At 44.6% G+C, this 18,353-nt stretch overlaps 1 protein-coding gene across 1 annotated transcript in view; it reads right to left on the bottom strand.

The window, feature by feature from the left end:
* LOC124589533 (leukocyte elastase inhibitor-like) overlaps window positions 1-4,508 on the bottom strand; it is a 64,446-nt gene extending 59,938 nt beyond the window's left edge. Inside the window, exon 1 of the mRNA XM_047131560.1 lies at window positions 4,113-4,508. Within this exon, the coding sequence (XP_046987516.1) occupies window positions 4,113-4,508 (396 nt within the window). The remainder of the gene's footprint in view (window positions 1-4,112) is intronic.
* Window positions 4,509-18,353: the final 13,845 nt, after the last annotated feature.

The raw sequence follows: 18,353 nt of genomic DNA on the forward strand, positions 1-18,353 counted from the left end.
CAACATGCGGTCGTGCATTATCCTGCTGAAATGTACGCTTTCGCAGGGATCGAACGGAGGGTAGAGCCACGGGTCGTAGCACATCTGGAATGTACCGTCCATTGTTGAAAGTGCTGTCAGTGAGAACAAGAGGTGACCGAGACATATAACCAATGGCATCCCATACCCTCATGCCTGGTGATACGCCAGTATGGCGATGACGAATACAGGCCTCCAATTTGCGTTCGCCCTGACTGGCCGAGCAGTTCTAGATGCTACAGTTTGAAACCGCGAGACTGCTACGGTCGCAGGTTCGATTCATGCCTCGGGCATGGATGTGTGTGATGTCCTTAGGTTAGTTAGGTTTAAGTAGTTCTGCGTTCTAGGGGACTGATGACCTCAGCAGTCCAATAGTGCTCAGAACCAGGTGAACCATTTTTTGTGCGTTCACCGCGATGTCGCCAAACACGGATGCGACCATCATGATGCTGTAAACAGAACCTGGATTCATCCGAAAAAATGACGTTTTGCCATTCGTGTACCCAGGTTCGTCGTTGAGTACACCATCGCAGGCGCTCCTGTCTGTGATGCAGCGTCATGGGAAACCGCAGCCATGGTCTCCGAACTGATAGCCCGTGCTCCTGCAAACGTCGTCGAACTGTTCGTGCAGATGGTTGTTGTCTTGGAAACGTCCCCATCTGTTGACTCAGGGATCGAGACGTGGCTGCACGATCCGTTACAGCAATGCGGATAAGATGCCTGTCATCTCGACTGCTAGTGATACGAGGCCGTTGGGATCCAGCATGGCGTTCCGTATTACCCTCCTGAACTCACTGATTCTATATTGTGCTAACAGTCATTGGATCTCGTCTAACGCGAGCAGCAATGTCGCGATACGATGAACCGCAATCGCGATAGGCTACAATCCGACCTTTATCAAAGTTGGAAACGTGATGGTATGCATTTCTCCTCCTTACACGAGGCATCACAACAACGTTTCACCAGGCAATGCCGGTCAACTTCTGTTTGTGTATGAGAAATCGGTCGGAAACTTTCCTCATGTCAGCACGTTGTAGGTGTCGCCACCGGCGCCAAGCTTTTCTGAATGCTCTGAAAAGCTAATCATTTGCATATCACAGCATCTTCTCCTTATCGGTTAAATTTCGCGTCTGTATCACGTCATCTTTAATGACCAGTAGTGTACATACACGGCAAGTTACGACCCAAATGCATGACACTGGATATCATTCCTTAGAGTTTCTGCCCGTTCCAGTCGCGTGCGTTTTACAGGAAGGGTGACTGTTTAGAATGCCTCTCTGCGTGACGTACTTAGCCTAGTCATGAATAGTTCTCGGGTATTCAGCCGGGCGGCGTCTCCAAAAGACGTGACATTCGACAAGCCTACTTTCTTGGTATACTCAGGTGTTTCTGACGACTGATATCTGCTGGATGCTGCGTTTATATCCTCGCCTCTCCCCCCATCTCCCCGAAATCTCCAGCCATCCTTCTCCAGGCACGGATCTGGTGAGGTGATGGGGAAGTGCGTCGTCGGGCGTCTATCCAGGGTCCTCAGTAACACAGCGGCTGGCGCCGGATGCGTATCTCTGCTGGAGTGGCAACAATGCTTCTTCGTCCTCTTCAGTTGTCATTACAAGAGCGGGCCTCCACTAGATTGCCGCTGTCCTTTGGTTATGCTCAACATTGGGTCCCATGCCAAGCTTATTTGAAAACTACTGCCCTTATTTATCTGCAGTGTCTTTGAAAAAACAACTTGGGTGCCGTCATAATTCATGGTATGTCCGTGGGAGACGCACTACTCTGCCACAGCAGACTTTGTCGGCTGAACGTTGTCGGTGTGGCGTTTATGCTCAGTGCATCTCCCCTCGTACTGTCCAGAGAATCTGGCCTACATACGTCTGGCCTGACAAAGGATGCAGCAGACTGCCGGTTTCCGGAGTCGTAGGTCATTCCTGACTGATGCCAATAAGGTTTTCGTCTTGGCCTGTGGGCGAAACACGCTCTTGACGTTATGTTTCCGGTGTATTCTTCCGATTTTTGCTGCAGTGTTGCCGACATATGAAATAGCAGGCTGTGGTCTCGGTTTGTTCGGTTATAAGGCATGTTGTATCTGACGGTTGCTTTAACCGTTCGTACGGCACACGGCCTGAAAGTGATGCAGTACGTGTACTAGACTGTCACAGTCTGAGATTTCGCTTTCTCTGCGCACTGATGTGCCTAGGACACCTGCTCCTGTTTACACGGTCCTTATTTCTGGGAGGGGGGGTGGGGGTAATTGAGGTCTACCTCCAAACATTTGCTAGTTCAAATTTTTTGAGATTTCTGGGACGCTCTCCCATGACGTAAAAAACATGTGACAACTCGTGCCGCACTTCTTTGTTTGTGTTCAAAATAGACTGTTAGTCCTATTTGGTATGGATCCTAAGCATATGAGGATTATTCTGAGGTAGGCACAAGTGATTTTGAAGCTGTACAATCTGTAGACTCACTGTATTTTCCCAATATCCTGCCAATGTACCAAAGTCTACCACTTGCTTTACCTTTGAATAAGTCTATGCGATCATTTCATTTGTTTAATACAGGATGTTTATAAATGAATATCGGGATTTTAAGTACATAGAGCTGTTTATGTCTACAATAGTTTACATCAAGTTACAGCTTGACCATTTAGCTATTTTTCGACATAATCACCATTTCTGTCGATGCATTTTTGTAGAGGCTGTGGCAGTTTTTGTATGCCCATGCCATACCAGCTCGCCACCATACTGTTCAGAAACATATGAACCTCTTCTTTCATCTCGTCGTCGGAGCTGAATCGCTTTCCGGTCAGATGTTCTTTTAACCTAGGGAACAGGTGATAAATCACTGGGCGCCAAGTCAGGACTATAGAGTGGGTGGGTGATTACGTTCGACTGAAAATGCTGCAGGAGAACAACGGTTTGCCGAGCGATGTGTGGGCGAGCGTTGTCATAATGAATGTGTGCGTCCATGCTCAACATTCCTACTGCCCGTTTGAGTTTTTTCAGTCTCACAGTACCTGTCAGCGTTAATTGTGGTCCCTATGGGCATAAAGTCAACCAACAATACCCCTTTCCGGTCCTGAAGAACGGTTGTCATGACTTTACCGGCAGACTGTGTTTGTTTGAGTTTCCGCGGCTTTGGCGAAGAAGGATGCCGCCACTGGCGTGACTGTTGCTTGGTCTCAAGTGTAAAGTGGTATGCCCAGGTTCCGACAACCGTGACAATTGAGTCCAGGAAGTTGTCCTGTTGGGTTGCAAGGCGGTGAAGAAATACGCGGGAAGCATCAACTCGTTGCCGCACGTGGTCCTCAGTCAACATGCGTGGCACCCATCTCGCGCACACCTTCCGGTAGTTTAATGTTTCCGTTAAAATTCTGTGAGCGGTGCTTCGGGAAATCTCAGGAACCAACGTGCAGAGATCATCGAGGGTGATCCGCCGATCTTCACGCATGCTTTGCTCAACCTTAAACACTGTCTCCTCAGAAATTGACGGTCTCTCGCTCCTTTGCTCGTCGTGAAATTCGGTCCGACCAGCTGCAAACTCTCTTCACCACTTACGAACATTTTTGACATCCATGCTCGACCATACACTTCCGTCAATTGACGATGGATTGCAATCGGCGCAGTGCCCTTTGCGTTCAGAAACCGAATAACTGCGCGCAATTCGCACCTGGCGGTAACATCCAACGGGAGCTCCATTCTCAACGGCTGTCAGAGCGCCTCAGTGCGGCGTGTGGATGTTTACACACAGCGGGTGAAGCACTCTTCATAACAGTGTGACCAACTGCCACACAGAGTTCTGTACCTACAAAAAAATAGGAGACCTTACTTTTGGGATTACCCTCGTATTTTGTTGACACCGGCCTACATAGGGAGAAACGATCACCATGATAAAATAAGGGAAATAAGAGCTCGTACGGAAAGATATAAGTGTTCGTTATTTCTGCGCGCTATACGAGACTGGGACAATAGAAAATTGTGGAGTTGGTTCGATGAACCCTCTGCAAAGGCACTTATATGTGTTTTGCAGAGCATCCCTGTAGATGTAGATGTGGACGAGTGGCGGCTGATTAGGGAGACTCGTCGCTTCCGTACCGTGGAGTTGCTGATGGCGCGCAGCGTGTCCCCCAGCTGCGCCCAGTAGGCCTGGCTGCCGACGCCCTGCTGCCCCAGCAGGAGGCCGATCTCCCGCGCGGTGTCCCCGCGGGCGCCCATCTGCAGGGCTGCCAACACTGCGGCGACGCTGAGCGGCGACAGCAGCGCGTTGCCGCCGGCCGCCGCCGGCAGGTGCTGTCCCAGCGCCACCGCCAGGTCGGCCAGGTCTGCGCCGGCGCCCTGGGCGCGCTCCTGCAGCGCCGACCACGCCGGGAAGTGGACGCTGCCCGCGCCAGCGGGCGACGCCAGCGCCGCCGCTGCCGAGCCCGCCAACACGGCCGCCACCACCACCACCACCACCACCACCGAGGACACCGCTCTTACACTGCTGGCCATTGAAACTGCAACAGTGCGAAGCCGGCACCCAAGAAACGTCAAATTTGTATGAAGTGCACAACACGCTCGGATATGCAAGTGATTAGCATCTCAGTATCAGTTTAATAACTCACAGCTGCAAAATACTAACGCGAATTATTTACAGACGAATGGAAAAACTGGTAGAAGCCGACCTCGGGGAAGATCAGTTTGGATTCCGTAGAAATGTTGGAACACGTGAGGCAATACTGACCTTACGACTTATCTTAGAAAACAGTTAAAGGAAAGGCAAACCTACGTTTCTAGTATTTGTAGACCTAGAGAAAGCTTTTGACAATGTTGACTGGCATACTCAAATTCTGAAGGCGGCAGGGGTAAAATACAGGGAGCGAAAGGCTATTTACAATTTGTACAGAAACCAGATGGCAGTTATAAGAGTCGAGGGGCATGAAAGGGAAGCAGCGGTTGGGAAGGGAGTGAGACAGGGTTGTAGCCTCTCCCCAATGTTATTCAATCTGTATATTGAACAAGCAGTATAGGAAATAAAAGAAAAATTCAGAGTGGGTATTAAAGTCCATGGAAGAGAAATAAAAACGTCTTGAAAGGAGGATATAAGATGAACATCAACAAAAGCAAAACGAGGGTAATGGAATGTAGTCGAATTAAGTCGGGTGATGCTGAGGGAATTAGATTAGGAAATGAGACACTTAAAGTAGTAAAGGACTTTTGCTATTTGGGGAGCAAAATAAGTGATGATGGTCGAAGTAGAGAGGATATAAAATGTAGACTGGCAATGGCAAGGAAAGCGTTTCTGAAGAAGAGAAATTTGTTAACATCGAGTATAGATTTAAGTGTCAGGAAGTCGTTTCTTAAAGTATTTGTATGGAGTGTAGCCATGTATGGAAGTGAAACATGGACGATAAATAGTTTGGACAAGAAGAGAATAGAAGCTTTCGAAATGTGGTGCCACAGAAGAATGCTGAAGATTAGATGGGTAGATCACGTACCTAATGTGGAGGTATTGAACAGAATTGGGGAGAAGAGGAGTTTGTGGCGCAACTTGACAAGAAGAAGGGACCGGTTGGTAGGACATGTTCTGAGGCATCGAGGGATCACAAATTTAGCATTGGAGGGCAGCATGGAGGTAAAAATCATAGAGGGAGACCAAGAGATGAATACACTAAGCATATTCAGAAGGATGTAGGTTGCAGTTATGTGCTGGGAGATGAAGAAGCTTGCACAGGGTAGAGTAGCATGGAGAGCTGCATCAAACCAGTCTGAGGACTGAAGACAACAACAGCAGCATCTCAGTGCGACTGCACAATTCAGCTGGAAGTACAAGTGTGTTAACTGGAAGACGGCAGAGTTGTGGGGGGAGTGCGGGGAGAGGAGGAAGCAAGGATTGGCTGGCGAGGGGACAGGAGCCGTTGGGGGGAGGGGACAAGGTACGCCTACCAGTTGCAGTGCTGGCACTACAAATTGCCCGTCATGATTACACGAAAGCAGACGAAAGGCTTGGAAGTAAAACTCGCTTTAAACGAAACTGAAATCATCATGTACGTTATTATGTATATATGCTTGTCTACTATGCGCTCACAAACCATTCATCCGATTGCAATGAAACTTTGGTGAGTTGTTCTCCGAACGCCCGAAAAGAGTAATGGACAATGTTTCAACAGTATGTCACTGTAGCATGCGCAGCACAATTGATTAGGTAAAGGCTTGTCATGCTGCCGACCCTGGCTCGATTGCTACTACTCGCAAATTTTTTTTATTTCATTCCCTGCAATGTTAAACAATTAATTGTTGTTGTTGTTGTGGTCTTCAGTCCTGAGACTGGTTTGATGCAGCTCTCCATGCTACTCTATCCTGTGCAAGCTTTTTCACCTCCCAATACCTACTGCAACCTACATCCTTCTGAATCTGCTTAGTGTATTCATCTCTTGGTCTCCCCCTACGATTTTTACCCTCCACGCTGCCCTCCAATACTAAATTGGTGATCCCTTGATGCCTCAGAACATGTCCTACCAACCGATCCCTTCTTCTGGTCAAGTTGTGCCACAAACTTCTCTTCTCCCCAATCCTATTCAATACTTCCTCATTAGTTATGTGATCTACCCATCTAATCTTCAGCATTCTTCTGTAGCACCACATTTCGAAAGCTTCTATTCTCTTCTTGTCCAAACTATTTATCGTCCGTGTTTCACTTCCATACATGGCTACACTCCATACGAATACTTTCAGAAATGACTTCCTGACACTTAAATCAATACTGGATGTTAACAAATTTCTCTTCTTCAGAAACGCTTTCCTTGCCATTGCCAGCCTACATTTTATATCCTCTCTACTTCGACCATCATCAGTTATTTTGCTCCCCAAATAGCAAAACTCCTTTACTACTTTAAGTGCCTCATTTTCTAATCTAATTCCCTCAGCATCACCCGACTTAATTAGACTACATTCCATTATCCTTGTTTTGCTTTTGTTGATGTTCGTCTTATATCCTCCTTTCAAGACACTGTCCATTCCATTCAACTGCTCTTCCAAGTCCTTTGCTGTCTCTGACAGAATTACAATGTCATCGGCGAACCTCAAAGTTTTTATTTCTTCTCCATGAGTTTTAATACCTACTCCGAATTTTTCTTTTGTTTCCTTTACTGCTTGCTCAATATACAGATTGAACAACATCGGGGACAGGCTACAACCCTGTCTTACTCCCTTCCCAACCACTGCTTCCCTTTCATGTCCCTCGACTCTTATAACTGCCATCTGGTTTCTGTACAAATTGTAAATAGCCTTTCGCTCCCTGTATTTTACCCCTACCACCTTTAGAATTTGAAAGAGAGTATTCCAGTCAACATTGTCAAAAGCTTTCTCTAAGTCTACAAATGCTAGAAACGTAGGTTTGCCTTTCCTTAATCTTTCTTGCCAGGTGTTTGTGGTGATACGCCAGGATGATTCTTGGAAAACTGAATCTTCCAATGCAAGACATGCTTTGTCCTGTGTATGTAGCAGCTCTCACTGAAGATTTGTAAGTGGGGTGAAGCAATTTTTTCTGCTCCCTTTCCCTTTCACAGCATTCAATTAATTATAAAATTTAAATATACTTAAACAGGTCATATAGTATAACGTAACTGTCAATCTCTATATATAAAAATGAATTTATGTATGTCTGCCCTCTGTGCGTTTTGAATTTGGAAATGTATTGTAATATGAATGTGTTTCGAAATAATACAGTAACCAGTGGTATTTCCATACAAAGCAATACGGTAGCAAGGAAAAATAAAATATAAGGTAATTCGGACGAAATAAGGGGCTCCTTCAAAGTGATCGGGAACAAAATATCTGAAATGGAAACTCACCTTTTCTTGCCAGGTGTTTGTGGTGATACGCCAGGATGATTCTTGGAAAACTGAATCTTCCAATGCAAGACATGCTTCGTCCTGTGTATGTAGCAGCTCTCACTGAAGATTTGTAAATGGGGTGAAGCAATTTTTTCTGCTCCCTTTCCCTTTCACAGCATTCAATCACACGCAATATAATTTTGCGAGCATCGCTACGTAATACTGGTCTACTTCTAACCGTAGGCCTACCGGTAGGGGTTGTTGGCGACTCCCGAGATGGGTCAGCAACTGCCTCTTCACTCATTTTGATAACGTTTAGTACAACTGCACGATAAAACACGCAGAACAGTATAGTGCAAAACAATAACGAAGCAGACGACAATGGCTACCTTGTACAACACAGTCAGCTACGTAATGTTGGCAGCAGTCGAAACTGCGTGCGTACCGAAGCCTCCCGATGTTTGCCGACTTCTACCGATTCAGGACTAGGGAGAGGTCTGCCATCTAAAAGTTTACACACTGTAACGCCGCCTACGTGAAGTAGGACAGGCTAGCCACTGTGTGCCAAACCACACTCGGGGCGGATATGTGCGCCACATTTAGCCGGGGCTCGGCCCTTCTCGGCTTTGTTCGGTCTTTCTCGGAAGTGCCTGGTACAGCACGAAATTTCGCTTAGCTCTGCGGTGTGGCATTTTTCGGTCGGCACAGTTCTCCTAAATTCGGCACAATCGTGGTGGCAATACTGTTTATCCCTAGGTAATTGTTCATGGTAAGAATGATCTACATCTACATCTACATGGATACTCTGCAAATCACATTCAAGTGCCTGGCAGAGGGTTCATCGAACCACCTTCACAAGTCTCTTATTCCAATCTCGTATACCGCGCGGAAATAATGAACACCTATATCTTTCCGTACGAGCTCTGATTTTCCTCATTTTATCGTGGTGATCGTTCCTCCCTGTGTAGGTCGGTGTCAACAAAATGTTTTCGCATTCGGAGGAGAAAGTTAGGGATTTGAATTTCGTGAGAATATTCCGTCGCAACGAAAAACTCCTTTCTTTCAACGATTTCCAGCCCAAATCCCGTATCATATCTGTGACACTCTCTCCCATATTTAGCGATAATACAAAACGTGCTACCTTTCTTTGAACTTTTTCGATGTACTCAGTCAGTCCTATCTGGTAAGGATCCCACGCCGCGCAACAGTATTCTAAAAGTGGACGGACAAGCGTAGTGTAGGCAGTCTCCTTAGTAGGTCTGTTACATTTTCTTGTCCTGCCAATAAAACGCAGCCTTTGGTTAGCCTTCCCCACAACATTTTCTATGAGTTCTTTCCAATTTGAGTTGTTCGTAATTGTAATGCCTAGGTATTTAGTTGAATTTACGGCTTTTAGATTAGATTTCTGTTCCGACACTGACAATGTTGAGTGTTTATGGAAAAAGTTCAAGGCAATCGTAAAATGCGTTTTAGACAGGTACGTGCCGAGTAAAACTGTGAGGGACGGGAAAAACCCACCGTGGTACAACAACAAAGTTAGGAAACTACTGCGAAAGCAAAGAGAGCTCCACTCCAAGTTTAAACGCAGCCAAAACCTCTCAGACAAACAGAAGCTAAACGATGTCAAAGTTAGCGTAAGGAGGGCTATGCGTGAAGCGTTCAGTGAATTCGAAAGTAAAATTCTATGTACCGACTTGACAGAAAATCCTAGGAAGTTCTGGTCTTACGTTAAATCAGTAAGTGGCTCGAAACAGGATATCCAGACACTACGGGAAGATGATGGCATTGAAACAGAGGATGACACGCGTAAAGCTGAAATACTAAACACCTTTTTCCAAAGCTGTTTCACAGAGGAAGACCGCACTGCAGTTCCTTCTCTAAATCCTCGCACAAACGAAAAAATGGCTGACATCGAAATAAGTGTCCAAGGAATAGAAAAGCAACTCAAATCACTCAATAGAGGAAGGTCCACTGGACCTGACGGGATACCAATTCGATTCTACACAGAGTACGCGAAAGAACTTGCCCCGCTTCTAACAGCCGTGTACCGCAAGTCTCTAGAGGAACAGAGGGTTCCAAATGATTGGAAAAGAGCACAGATAGTCCCAGTCTTCAAGAAGGGTCGTCGAGCAGATGCGCAAAACTATAGACCTATATCTCTGACGTCGATCTGTTGTAGAATTTTAGAACATGTTTTTTGCTCGAGTATCATGTCGTTTTTGGAAACCCAGAATCTACTATGTAGGAATCAACATGGATTCCGGAAACAGCGATCGTGTGAGACCCAACTCGCTTTATTTGTTCATGAGACCCAGAAAATATTAGATACAGGCTCCCAGGTAGATGCTATTTTTCTTGACTTCCGGAAGGCGTTCGATACAGTTCCGCACTGTCGCCTGATAAACAAAGTAAGAGCCTACGGAATATCAGACCAGCTGTGTGGCTGGATTGAAGAGTTTTTAGCAAACAGAACACAGCATGTTGTTATCAATGGAGAGACGTCTACAGACGTTAAAGTAACCTCTGGCGTGCCACAGGGGAGTGTTATGGGACCATTGCTTTTCACAATATATATAAATGACCTAGTAGATAGTGTCGGAAGTTCCACGCGGCTTTTCGCGGATGATGCTGTAGTATACAGAGAAGTTGCAGCATTAGAAAATTGTAGCTAAATGCAGGAAGATCTGCAGCGGATAGGCACTTGGTGCAGGGAGTGGCAACTGACCCTTAACATAGACAAATGTAATGTATTGCGAATACATAGAAAGAAGGATCCTTTATTGTATGATTATATGATAGCGGAACAAACACTGGTAGCAGTAACTTCTGTAAAATATCTGGGAGTATGCGTGCGGAACGATTTGAAGTGGAGTGATCATATAAAATTAATTGTTGGTAAGGCGGGTACCAGGTTGAGATTCATTGGGAGAGTGCTTAGAAAATGTAGTCCATCAACAAAGGAGGTGGCTTACAAAACACTCGTTCGACCTATACTTGAGTATTGCTCATCAGTGTGGGATCCGTACCAGATCGGTCTGACGGAGGAGATAGAGAAGATCCAAAGAAGAGCGGCGCGTTTCGTCACAGGGTTATTTGGTAACCGTGATAGCGTTACGGAGATGTTTAATAAACTCAAATGGCAGACTCTGCAAGAGAGGCGCTCTGCATCGCGGTGTAGCTTGCTCGCCAGGTTTCGAGAGGGTGCGTTTCTGGATGAGGTATCGAATATATTGCTTCCCCCTACTTATACCTGCCGAGGAGATCACGAATGTAAAATTAGAGAGATTAGATCACGCACGGAGACTTTCAAACAGTCGTTCTTCCCGCGAACCATACGCGACTGGAACAGGAAAGGGAGGTAATGACAGTGGCACGTAAAGTGCCCCCCGCCACACACCGTTGGGTGGCTTGCGGAGTATAAATGTAGATGTAGAATGTAGATGTAGATGTAGATGTTTATCATGTAACCGAAGTTTAACGAGTTCTTTTAGCATCCATGTGGATGACCTCACACTTTAATAATGTTCGCAAGTCAGGTGGCTGTTTGCACAGAAAGAGGCAGTCAAGCTATCTAATGTCACAAGTCTAAAATTTAATGCAAATGAGAGAAGAGGAGAACAAGAATTGTCAGTATCTCTACTACGCAGTTGCATTGCCATAAAACGACATTACAACACCAAGCAGAAAGAATTTAAGAATTTAGTCGACAATGAAAGAGCAAAAACTTATAGTACTCGACAGATGGGATTCATTGCTCCGAATAATGCATGCATCACGTGCAGAAATTGGTGGTGCAAGTAGTAAAAATTCTGAAGTCAAACGTACATTATTCCAGTATCACTTGCTACACCTTTCGATGGAACTGAACAATGCGACACTATAGAGACTTTCTATACTGCCACATAGCATTTTGTTAAAGTCAGGGGACAGGGCTTCAACAACTTTTGGATTTAAAACCCGCCTTTGTGGAATTATCTTAGTAAAAATAAGTGCAGAAACGAAAATAAAAAAGAAATATTCAGATGTGTGTGAATTACTAAGGGACCAATGTGCTGAGGTCATCAGTCCCTAGACTTACACAGTCCTTAAACTAACTTCTGCTAAGAACAACACACACACCCATGCCCGAGGGTGGACTCGAACCTACGGTGGGGCGGGGGAGGGGAGGGGGATGCGCAATCCGTGACATGGCGCCTCAAACCACGCGGCCACTCCGCACGGCGAAAATAAAACATGCATGGGTTGCAAACTTCCATTTTAAGTGGAGTTGACTGTACACTGTCCAGAGTAAGCGTTGCAAGGTGAGAAGAAAAATTATTTCTGATTTGATGGTCCTGCATTTAAAAAGAGATCGCATTGTAGAAGGGACTTATTCTGGCAAACACAGTCCAATTCCATAACCTCGGTAGCTTTACAGAAAAAGCAGGATTTGAATAATTCTTTGTAGCCGTGAAAGAATTGCAAGGATAATTTTCTAAACGTTTCGAGAAAACTGCCTGTGTTACAACCGTCTTCGAGCTCTTTTCGAGACCGTTTGTCGTTTCAGCTGAAGTCTCCCCCATAGATGTCCAGATTTGCAATGTAATTCCCGTTTTAAAGACACGTGCATTTGCGTTAAAACCGTCCAGTACTTCTACATTGTTTTCTTCGGGTAGAAACTACATGTCTCCATAATGAGGTTCCAAAAATGATAGAGTATTGTGTGAGCAGTATGTCGATTACGAAACTAAATAAGTTACCAATACGTGGCAACCTAAGTAGAAAATCTGTGAAATGTTCTGCCCCTGTCCATATGCCTACAGTTTGTACTATAGAAAAATTATATTACGCCTTCATCGAGCCAAAAATAATTACATTATACTTAATTTATTTAATCGTGTCAGAAATACGCACTATAGCTTACAAGCTATACAAAATGTTAAAAAAAATTATACTGAAAATTGGTTTTGTTTGTGATCTATGTTGTTGAGAAATGTGAAATGTAAAACCAAGTCATATGCAGTGCGACAGCATTGCCATTTAAATGAGGCGCATTTGCCGCTTCCCACTCTTCACACTCAGTCAGCGCTGATAGTTGCACGCTCGTCTGCTGTGAAATATTTTGTGTTTTGTCTACGTCTGATGAAAGGAAGTGGCAAAATTCATTTGCATGTATTAAAAATATATATATTTTGTGACAGTTAATTCCTACAAAGGCTCCCACAACGTTCTATTTTAGTCTTCGAAACTGCACGTTCATTAATTGCTTAGATTATGTAATTTCGTATTCGCAGTAACGTGCAATAGGGCATGTGGCCAGCCACCTCACAAGTACTCATGTGGTATAATAAGGCATTAGCTTATTAATAACTTGATAAGAAGCTGTATTCTCTTGTTACAGGATGTGTATTAGGATGCCATCAAATTATTTAAGATAGTCACTACAACAATCATGGGACTCCCAAAGTATGCAGAGCCGTTGGACGTAGCAAAAAAAGAATTTCAGCTGCTGAGCGGAATAATCTATCACATCCCTTCTACGAAGAGAAAGAGATGGCAGGCAAGGATTGGATGACACTGTTTAGGAAGAGACGTCCAAATGTAACCCTTAGGAAACCAGATTCCACATTATCGGAGTGTTATCCTTTTATCTGTCTCTGGTCACTTCGCCCCACCTACTGGGCAAAGCGACCATTTTGAAGGCTTTCACTTAAGCCCACTTTTCTACTGCATAACGATGATTTGAATAATAATACAACTTCAAAATTTTCATGTTGAAATTTGTTACCTAAACAATTTGTAATTCTAAACCTGTGTAACTTTCACATTCCTATTAAAGGGTTGCCCATCTGTTCTGATCTAGAACAGTCTTGCTTTTGAACGCGAACATTAATTCAGTAGTTACGGTACCAATTACTCTAAACTGAATCTAGCATAAATGAAGTCGAATGCAACGGATGTCTATCGACAGTCCACAGAATGGCTTTCTCAACAAAAAGTCTCAACCACCACAGGTAACTGTCGCGAACGGAAACAATGCCCTGTTAGAAAATGCACCTACTAAATTATGTGAAAAGTCTGCAATTAAGTTCTGTCTCCCAAGTCCATTCCACAAGGAACGTTTAGGCCCTACGATTGATTCTTACCTGCAACGAATAATTCGCCTCTGCTCTAACTCGTTCAATAATAAGAATATGAAGTGCTGAACTTCATTTACCTGAAATAAATGACTGCACGACTAAATGCCTGTGTCACTTACTTTAGGCTGCTTTGTCAATGATAATTTTGTTATATTTCCCAAAATAACGGTCGCCGCAATAGTGCATGGCGTGACAGCGCAGCAATGTAGCGATTTGCACTCAAATTGTACGGATAAACTAAATGAAGTGCTTGGAAATTAGTGAAAATATTACTTTTACCTGATGTTAAGGTCGTTTCAATCGTACAGAAGTGAGTCTTACTAACAGGAGACTATAAACTTTGTACTATCGTAAACAATGAAAACTGATTTAGGCAAACAGCGTTTAAGTTACAAACCTACTCTTTGCTTTTCTTATAATATACTTCTAACTTTAAGTGGATAGTGACGAATAATAATTAAGATTCTGAACACGTATGATAACTCGCCCTAGATATAATGCTGACACTATATCGTGGAAGTATTAGGTGGGGAGCGTTTTTAACTATGGTTAGGTAAGTACCGGCGCAAGTCGGACCTGCCGGCCGCGGTGGTCTAGCGGTTCTAGGCGCGCAGTCCGGAACCGCGCGACTGCTACGGTCGCAGGTTCGAATCCTGCCTCGGGCGTGAATGTGTGTGATGTCCTTAGGTTAGTTAGGTTTAAGTAGTTCTAAGTTCTAGGGGACTGATGACCACAGTAGTTAAGTCCCATAGTGCTCAGAGCCATTTGAATCATTTTTGAAGTCGGACCTGAACTATCACTGCCAACCGTAGCAAACAACTGCGCTGGAGACACTACCAAATGCTTTGTGTACTCCAATTTGGATTGTTGTGGATTGTTTTTTTGTCTTATTTTGAAATGAGCGAAGAGTCTAATCCTGCAGCATAAAAGGATTCGAATGTGACTGGTGAAGGCTGCCGGTCTTGCTTACGAGATGAAGGCAGAGCTCACCATCTGCAGCATCGTTGACAGAACCGACTGCGGACCTTTGGTGCAGAGCCGGGTGGAGGGTCTGAATCAGAGGCTCAGACGGTTTTGCGACCGTGTTGGCTGCAGATTTATTGACTGGCGCCATAGGATGGTGGGGTTTCGGGTTCCGCTGAATACGTCAGGCGTTCACTACACTCAGCTGGCGGCTACACGGGTAGCGGAGGCTGTGTGGCGTGGACTGGGCGGTTTTTTAAGTTAGAAGACCTCGAGAAAGTACTGGGTGGGCTGTAATCTCAAAGGGTGCATGGCAAATACAGGACGTCCTTGGATCAAGGAACAGTCGGAATTGTAGTTGTAAATTGATGTAGTTGTGCTGGGAAAGTCCCTGAGCTTCAAGCGCTAATAGAAAGCACAGAAGCTGAAATCGTTATATGTACAGAAAGCTGGCTAAAGCCTGAAATAAGTTCTGCAAAAATTTTTACGAAGTCTCAGACGGTGTTCAGGAAAGATAGATTAGGCAGAATTGGCGGTGGAGTGTTTGTGTCTGTCAGTAGTGGTTTATCTTGTAGTGAAGACGAAGTAGATACTCCGTGTGAATTGGTATGGGTGGAGGTTATACTTAACAGCCGATCTAAGTTAATAACTGTATCCTTCTACCGACCCCCAGACTCCGATGATATAGTTGCTGAGCAGTTCAGAGAAAATTTGAGTCTCGTCACAAATAAATACCCCGCTCATACGGTTATAGTTGGTGGGGACTTCAACCTTCCCTCGATATGGTGGCAAAAATACTTGTTCAAAACCGGTGGTAGGCAAAAAACATCTTCCGAGATTGTCCTAAATGCTTTCTCCGAAAATTATTTCGAGCAGTTAGTCCACGAACCCACGCGAATTGTAAATGGTTGCGAAAACACACTTGACCTCTTAGCCACAAACAATCCAGAGCTAATAGAGTGCATCATGACTGATACAGAGATTAGTGATCACAAGGTTGTTGTAGCTAGGCTCAATACCGTTTCTTCCAAATTCACCAGAAACAAACGCAAAATAATTTTATTTAAAAAAGCGGATAAAGTGTCACTAGAAGCGTTCCTAAGAGACAATCTCCATTCCTTCCGAACTGACTATGCAAATGTAGACGAGATGTGGCTCAAATTCAAAGATATAGTAGTAACAGCAATTGAGAGATACATACCTCATAAATTGGTAAGAGATGGAACTGATCCCCCATGATACACAAAACAGGTCCGAACGCTGTTGCAGAGGCAGCGGAAAAAGCATGTGAAGTCCAGAAGAACGCGAAATCTGGAAGATTGGCTAAAATTTACAGACGCACGAAATTTGGTACGGACTTCAATGCGAGATGCCTTTAATAGGTCCCACAACGAAACATTGTCTCGAAATTTGGTAGAAAATCCGAAGAAATTCTGGTCGTATGTAAAGTACACAAGCGGCAAGACGCAGTCAATACCTTCGCTGCGCAGTGCCGATGGTACTGTTACCGACGACTGTGCCGCTAAAGCGGAGTTATTGAACGCAGTTTTCCGAAATTCCTTCACCAGGGAAGACGAATGGAATATTCCAGAATTTGAAACACGAACAGCTGCTAGAATGAGTTTCTTAGAAGTAGATACCTTAGGGGTTCGGAAGCAACTCAAAACGCTTGATACGGGCAAGTCTTCAGGTCCGGATTGTATACCGATTAGGTTCCTTTCAGGTTACGCTGATACAATAGCTCCCTACTTAGCAATCATATACAACCGCTCGCTCACCGATATATCTGTGCCTACAGATTGGAAAATTGCGCAGGTCGCACCAGTGTTTAAGAAGGGTAGTAGGAGAAATCCATCAAACTACAGACCTATATCATTAACGTCGGTTTGCAGTAGGGTTTTGGAGCATATACTCTATTCAAACATTATGAATCACATCGAAGGGAACGAGCTATTGGTACGTAATCAGCATGGTTTCAGAAAACATCGTTCTTGTACAACGCAGCTAGCACTTTATTCGCATGAAGTAATCGCCGCTATCGACAAGGGATCCGTATTTCTAGATTTCCGGAAAGCTTTTGACACCGTTCCTCACAAGCGACTTCTAATCAAGCTGGGGGCCTATGGGGTATGGTCTCAGTTGTGCGACTGGATTCGTGATTTCCTGTCATGAAGGTCGCAGTTCGTAGTAATAGTCGGCAAATCATCGAGGAAAACTGAAGTGATATCAGGTGTTCCCCAGGGAAGCGTCCTGGGACCTCTGCTGTTCCTGATCTATGTAAATGACCTGGGTGACAATCTGAGCAGTTCTCTTAGGTTGTTCGCAGATGATGCTGTAATTTACCGTCTAGTAAGGTCATCCGAAGACCAGTATCAGTTGCAAAGCGATTTAGAAAAGATTGCTGTATGGTGTGGCAGGTGGCAGTTGACGCTAAATAACGAAAAAAGGTGATCCACATGTGTTCCAAAAGAAATTCGTTGGAATTCGATTACTCGATAAATAGTACAATTCTCAAGGCTGTCAATTCAACTAAGTGCCTGGGTGTAAAAATTACGAACAACTTCAGTTGGAAAGACCACATAGATAATATTGTGGGGAAGGCGAGCCAAAGGTTCCGTTTCATTGGCAGGACACTTAGAAGATGCAACAAGTTCACTAAAGAGACAGCTTACACTACACTCGTTCGTCCTGTGTTAGAATATTGTTGCGCGGTGTGGGATCGTTACCAGGTGGGACTGAGGGAGGACATCGAAAGGGTCCAAAAAAGGGCAGCTCGTTTTGCATTATCACGTAATAGGGGATAGAGTGTGGCAGATATGAAACGCGAGTTGGGATGGAAGTCATTAAAGCAAAGACGTTTTTCGTCGCGGCGAGATCTATTTACGAAATTTCAGTCACCAACATTCTCTTCCGAATGCGAAAATATTTTGTTGAGCCCAACCTACATAGGTAGGAATGATCATCAAAATAAAATAAGAGAAATCAGAGCTCCAACAGAAAGGTTTAGGTGTTCGTTTTTCCCGCACGCTGTTCGGGAGTGGAATGGTAGAGAGATGGTATGATTGTGGTTCGATGAACCCTCTGCCAAGCACTTAAATGTGAATTGCAGAGTAATCATGTAGATGTAGATGTAGATGTAGATATAAAAAGGAATCGGCGATCCCTATAACCTTTAAGTCAGTTCTGCTTTCGTGTAGGAATAGAAAGCAGACGTGGGATGGCAGTCCTTCCATAAAGAGGCGGGGATTATTCCCATGCTCCGCTCCTTTGCCCTAAGCCAGTCTAATTTCTCGTTTGTTTACGGACGCGGCCGTCTGTCACGGTATACAATCCGCATGATACTAAAACGTGGATATGAAATAATGAGAAATCCAGGATGGAATGTAACAGTGGATTGGCAATGTGGTTTCAGTTGCCTGAGACTGTAGTCATGTCTCACA

The sequence above is a fragment of the Schistocerca americana genome, chromosome 2 (genome assembly GCF_021461395.2).
Source record: "Schistocerca americana isolate TAMUIC-IGC-003095 chromosome 2, iqSchAmer2.1, whole genome shotgun sequence".
Lineage (NCBI taxonomy): Eukaryota > Metazoa > Arthropoda > Insecta > Orthoptera > Acrididae > Schistocerca > Schistocerca americana.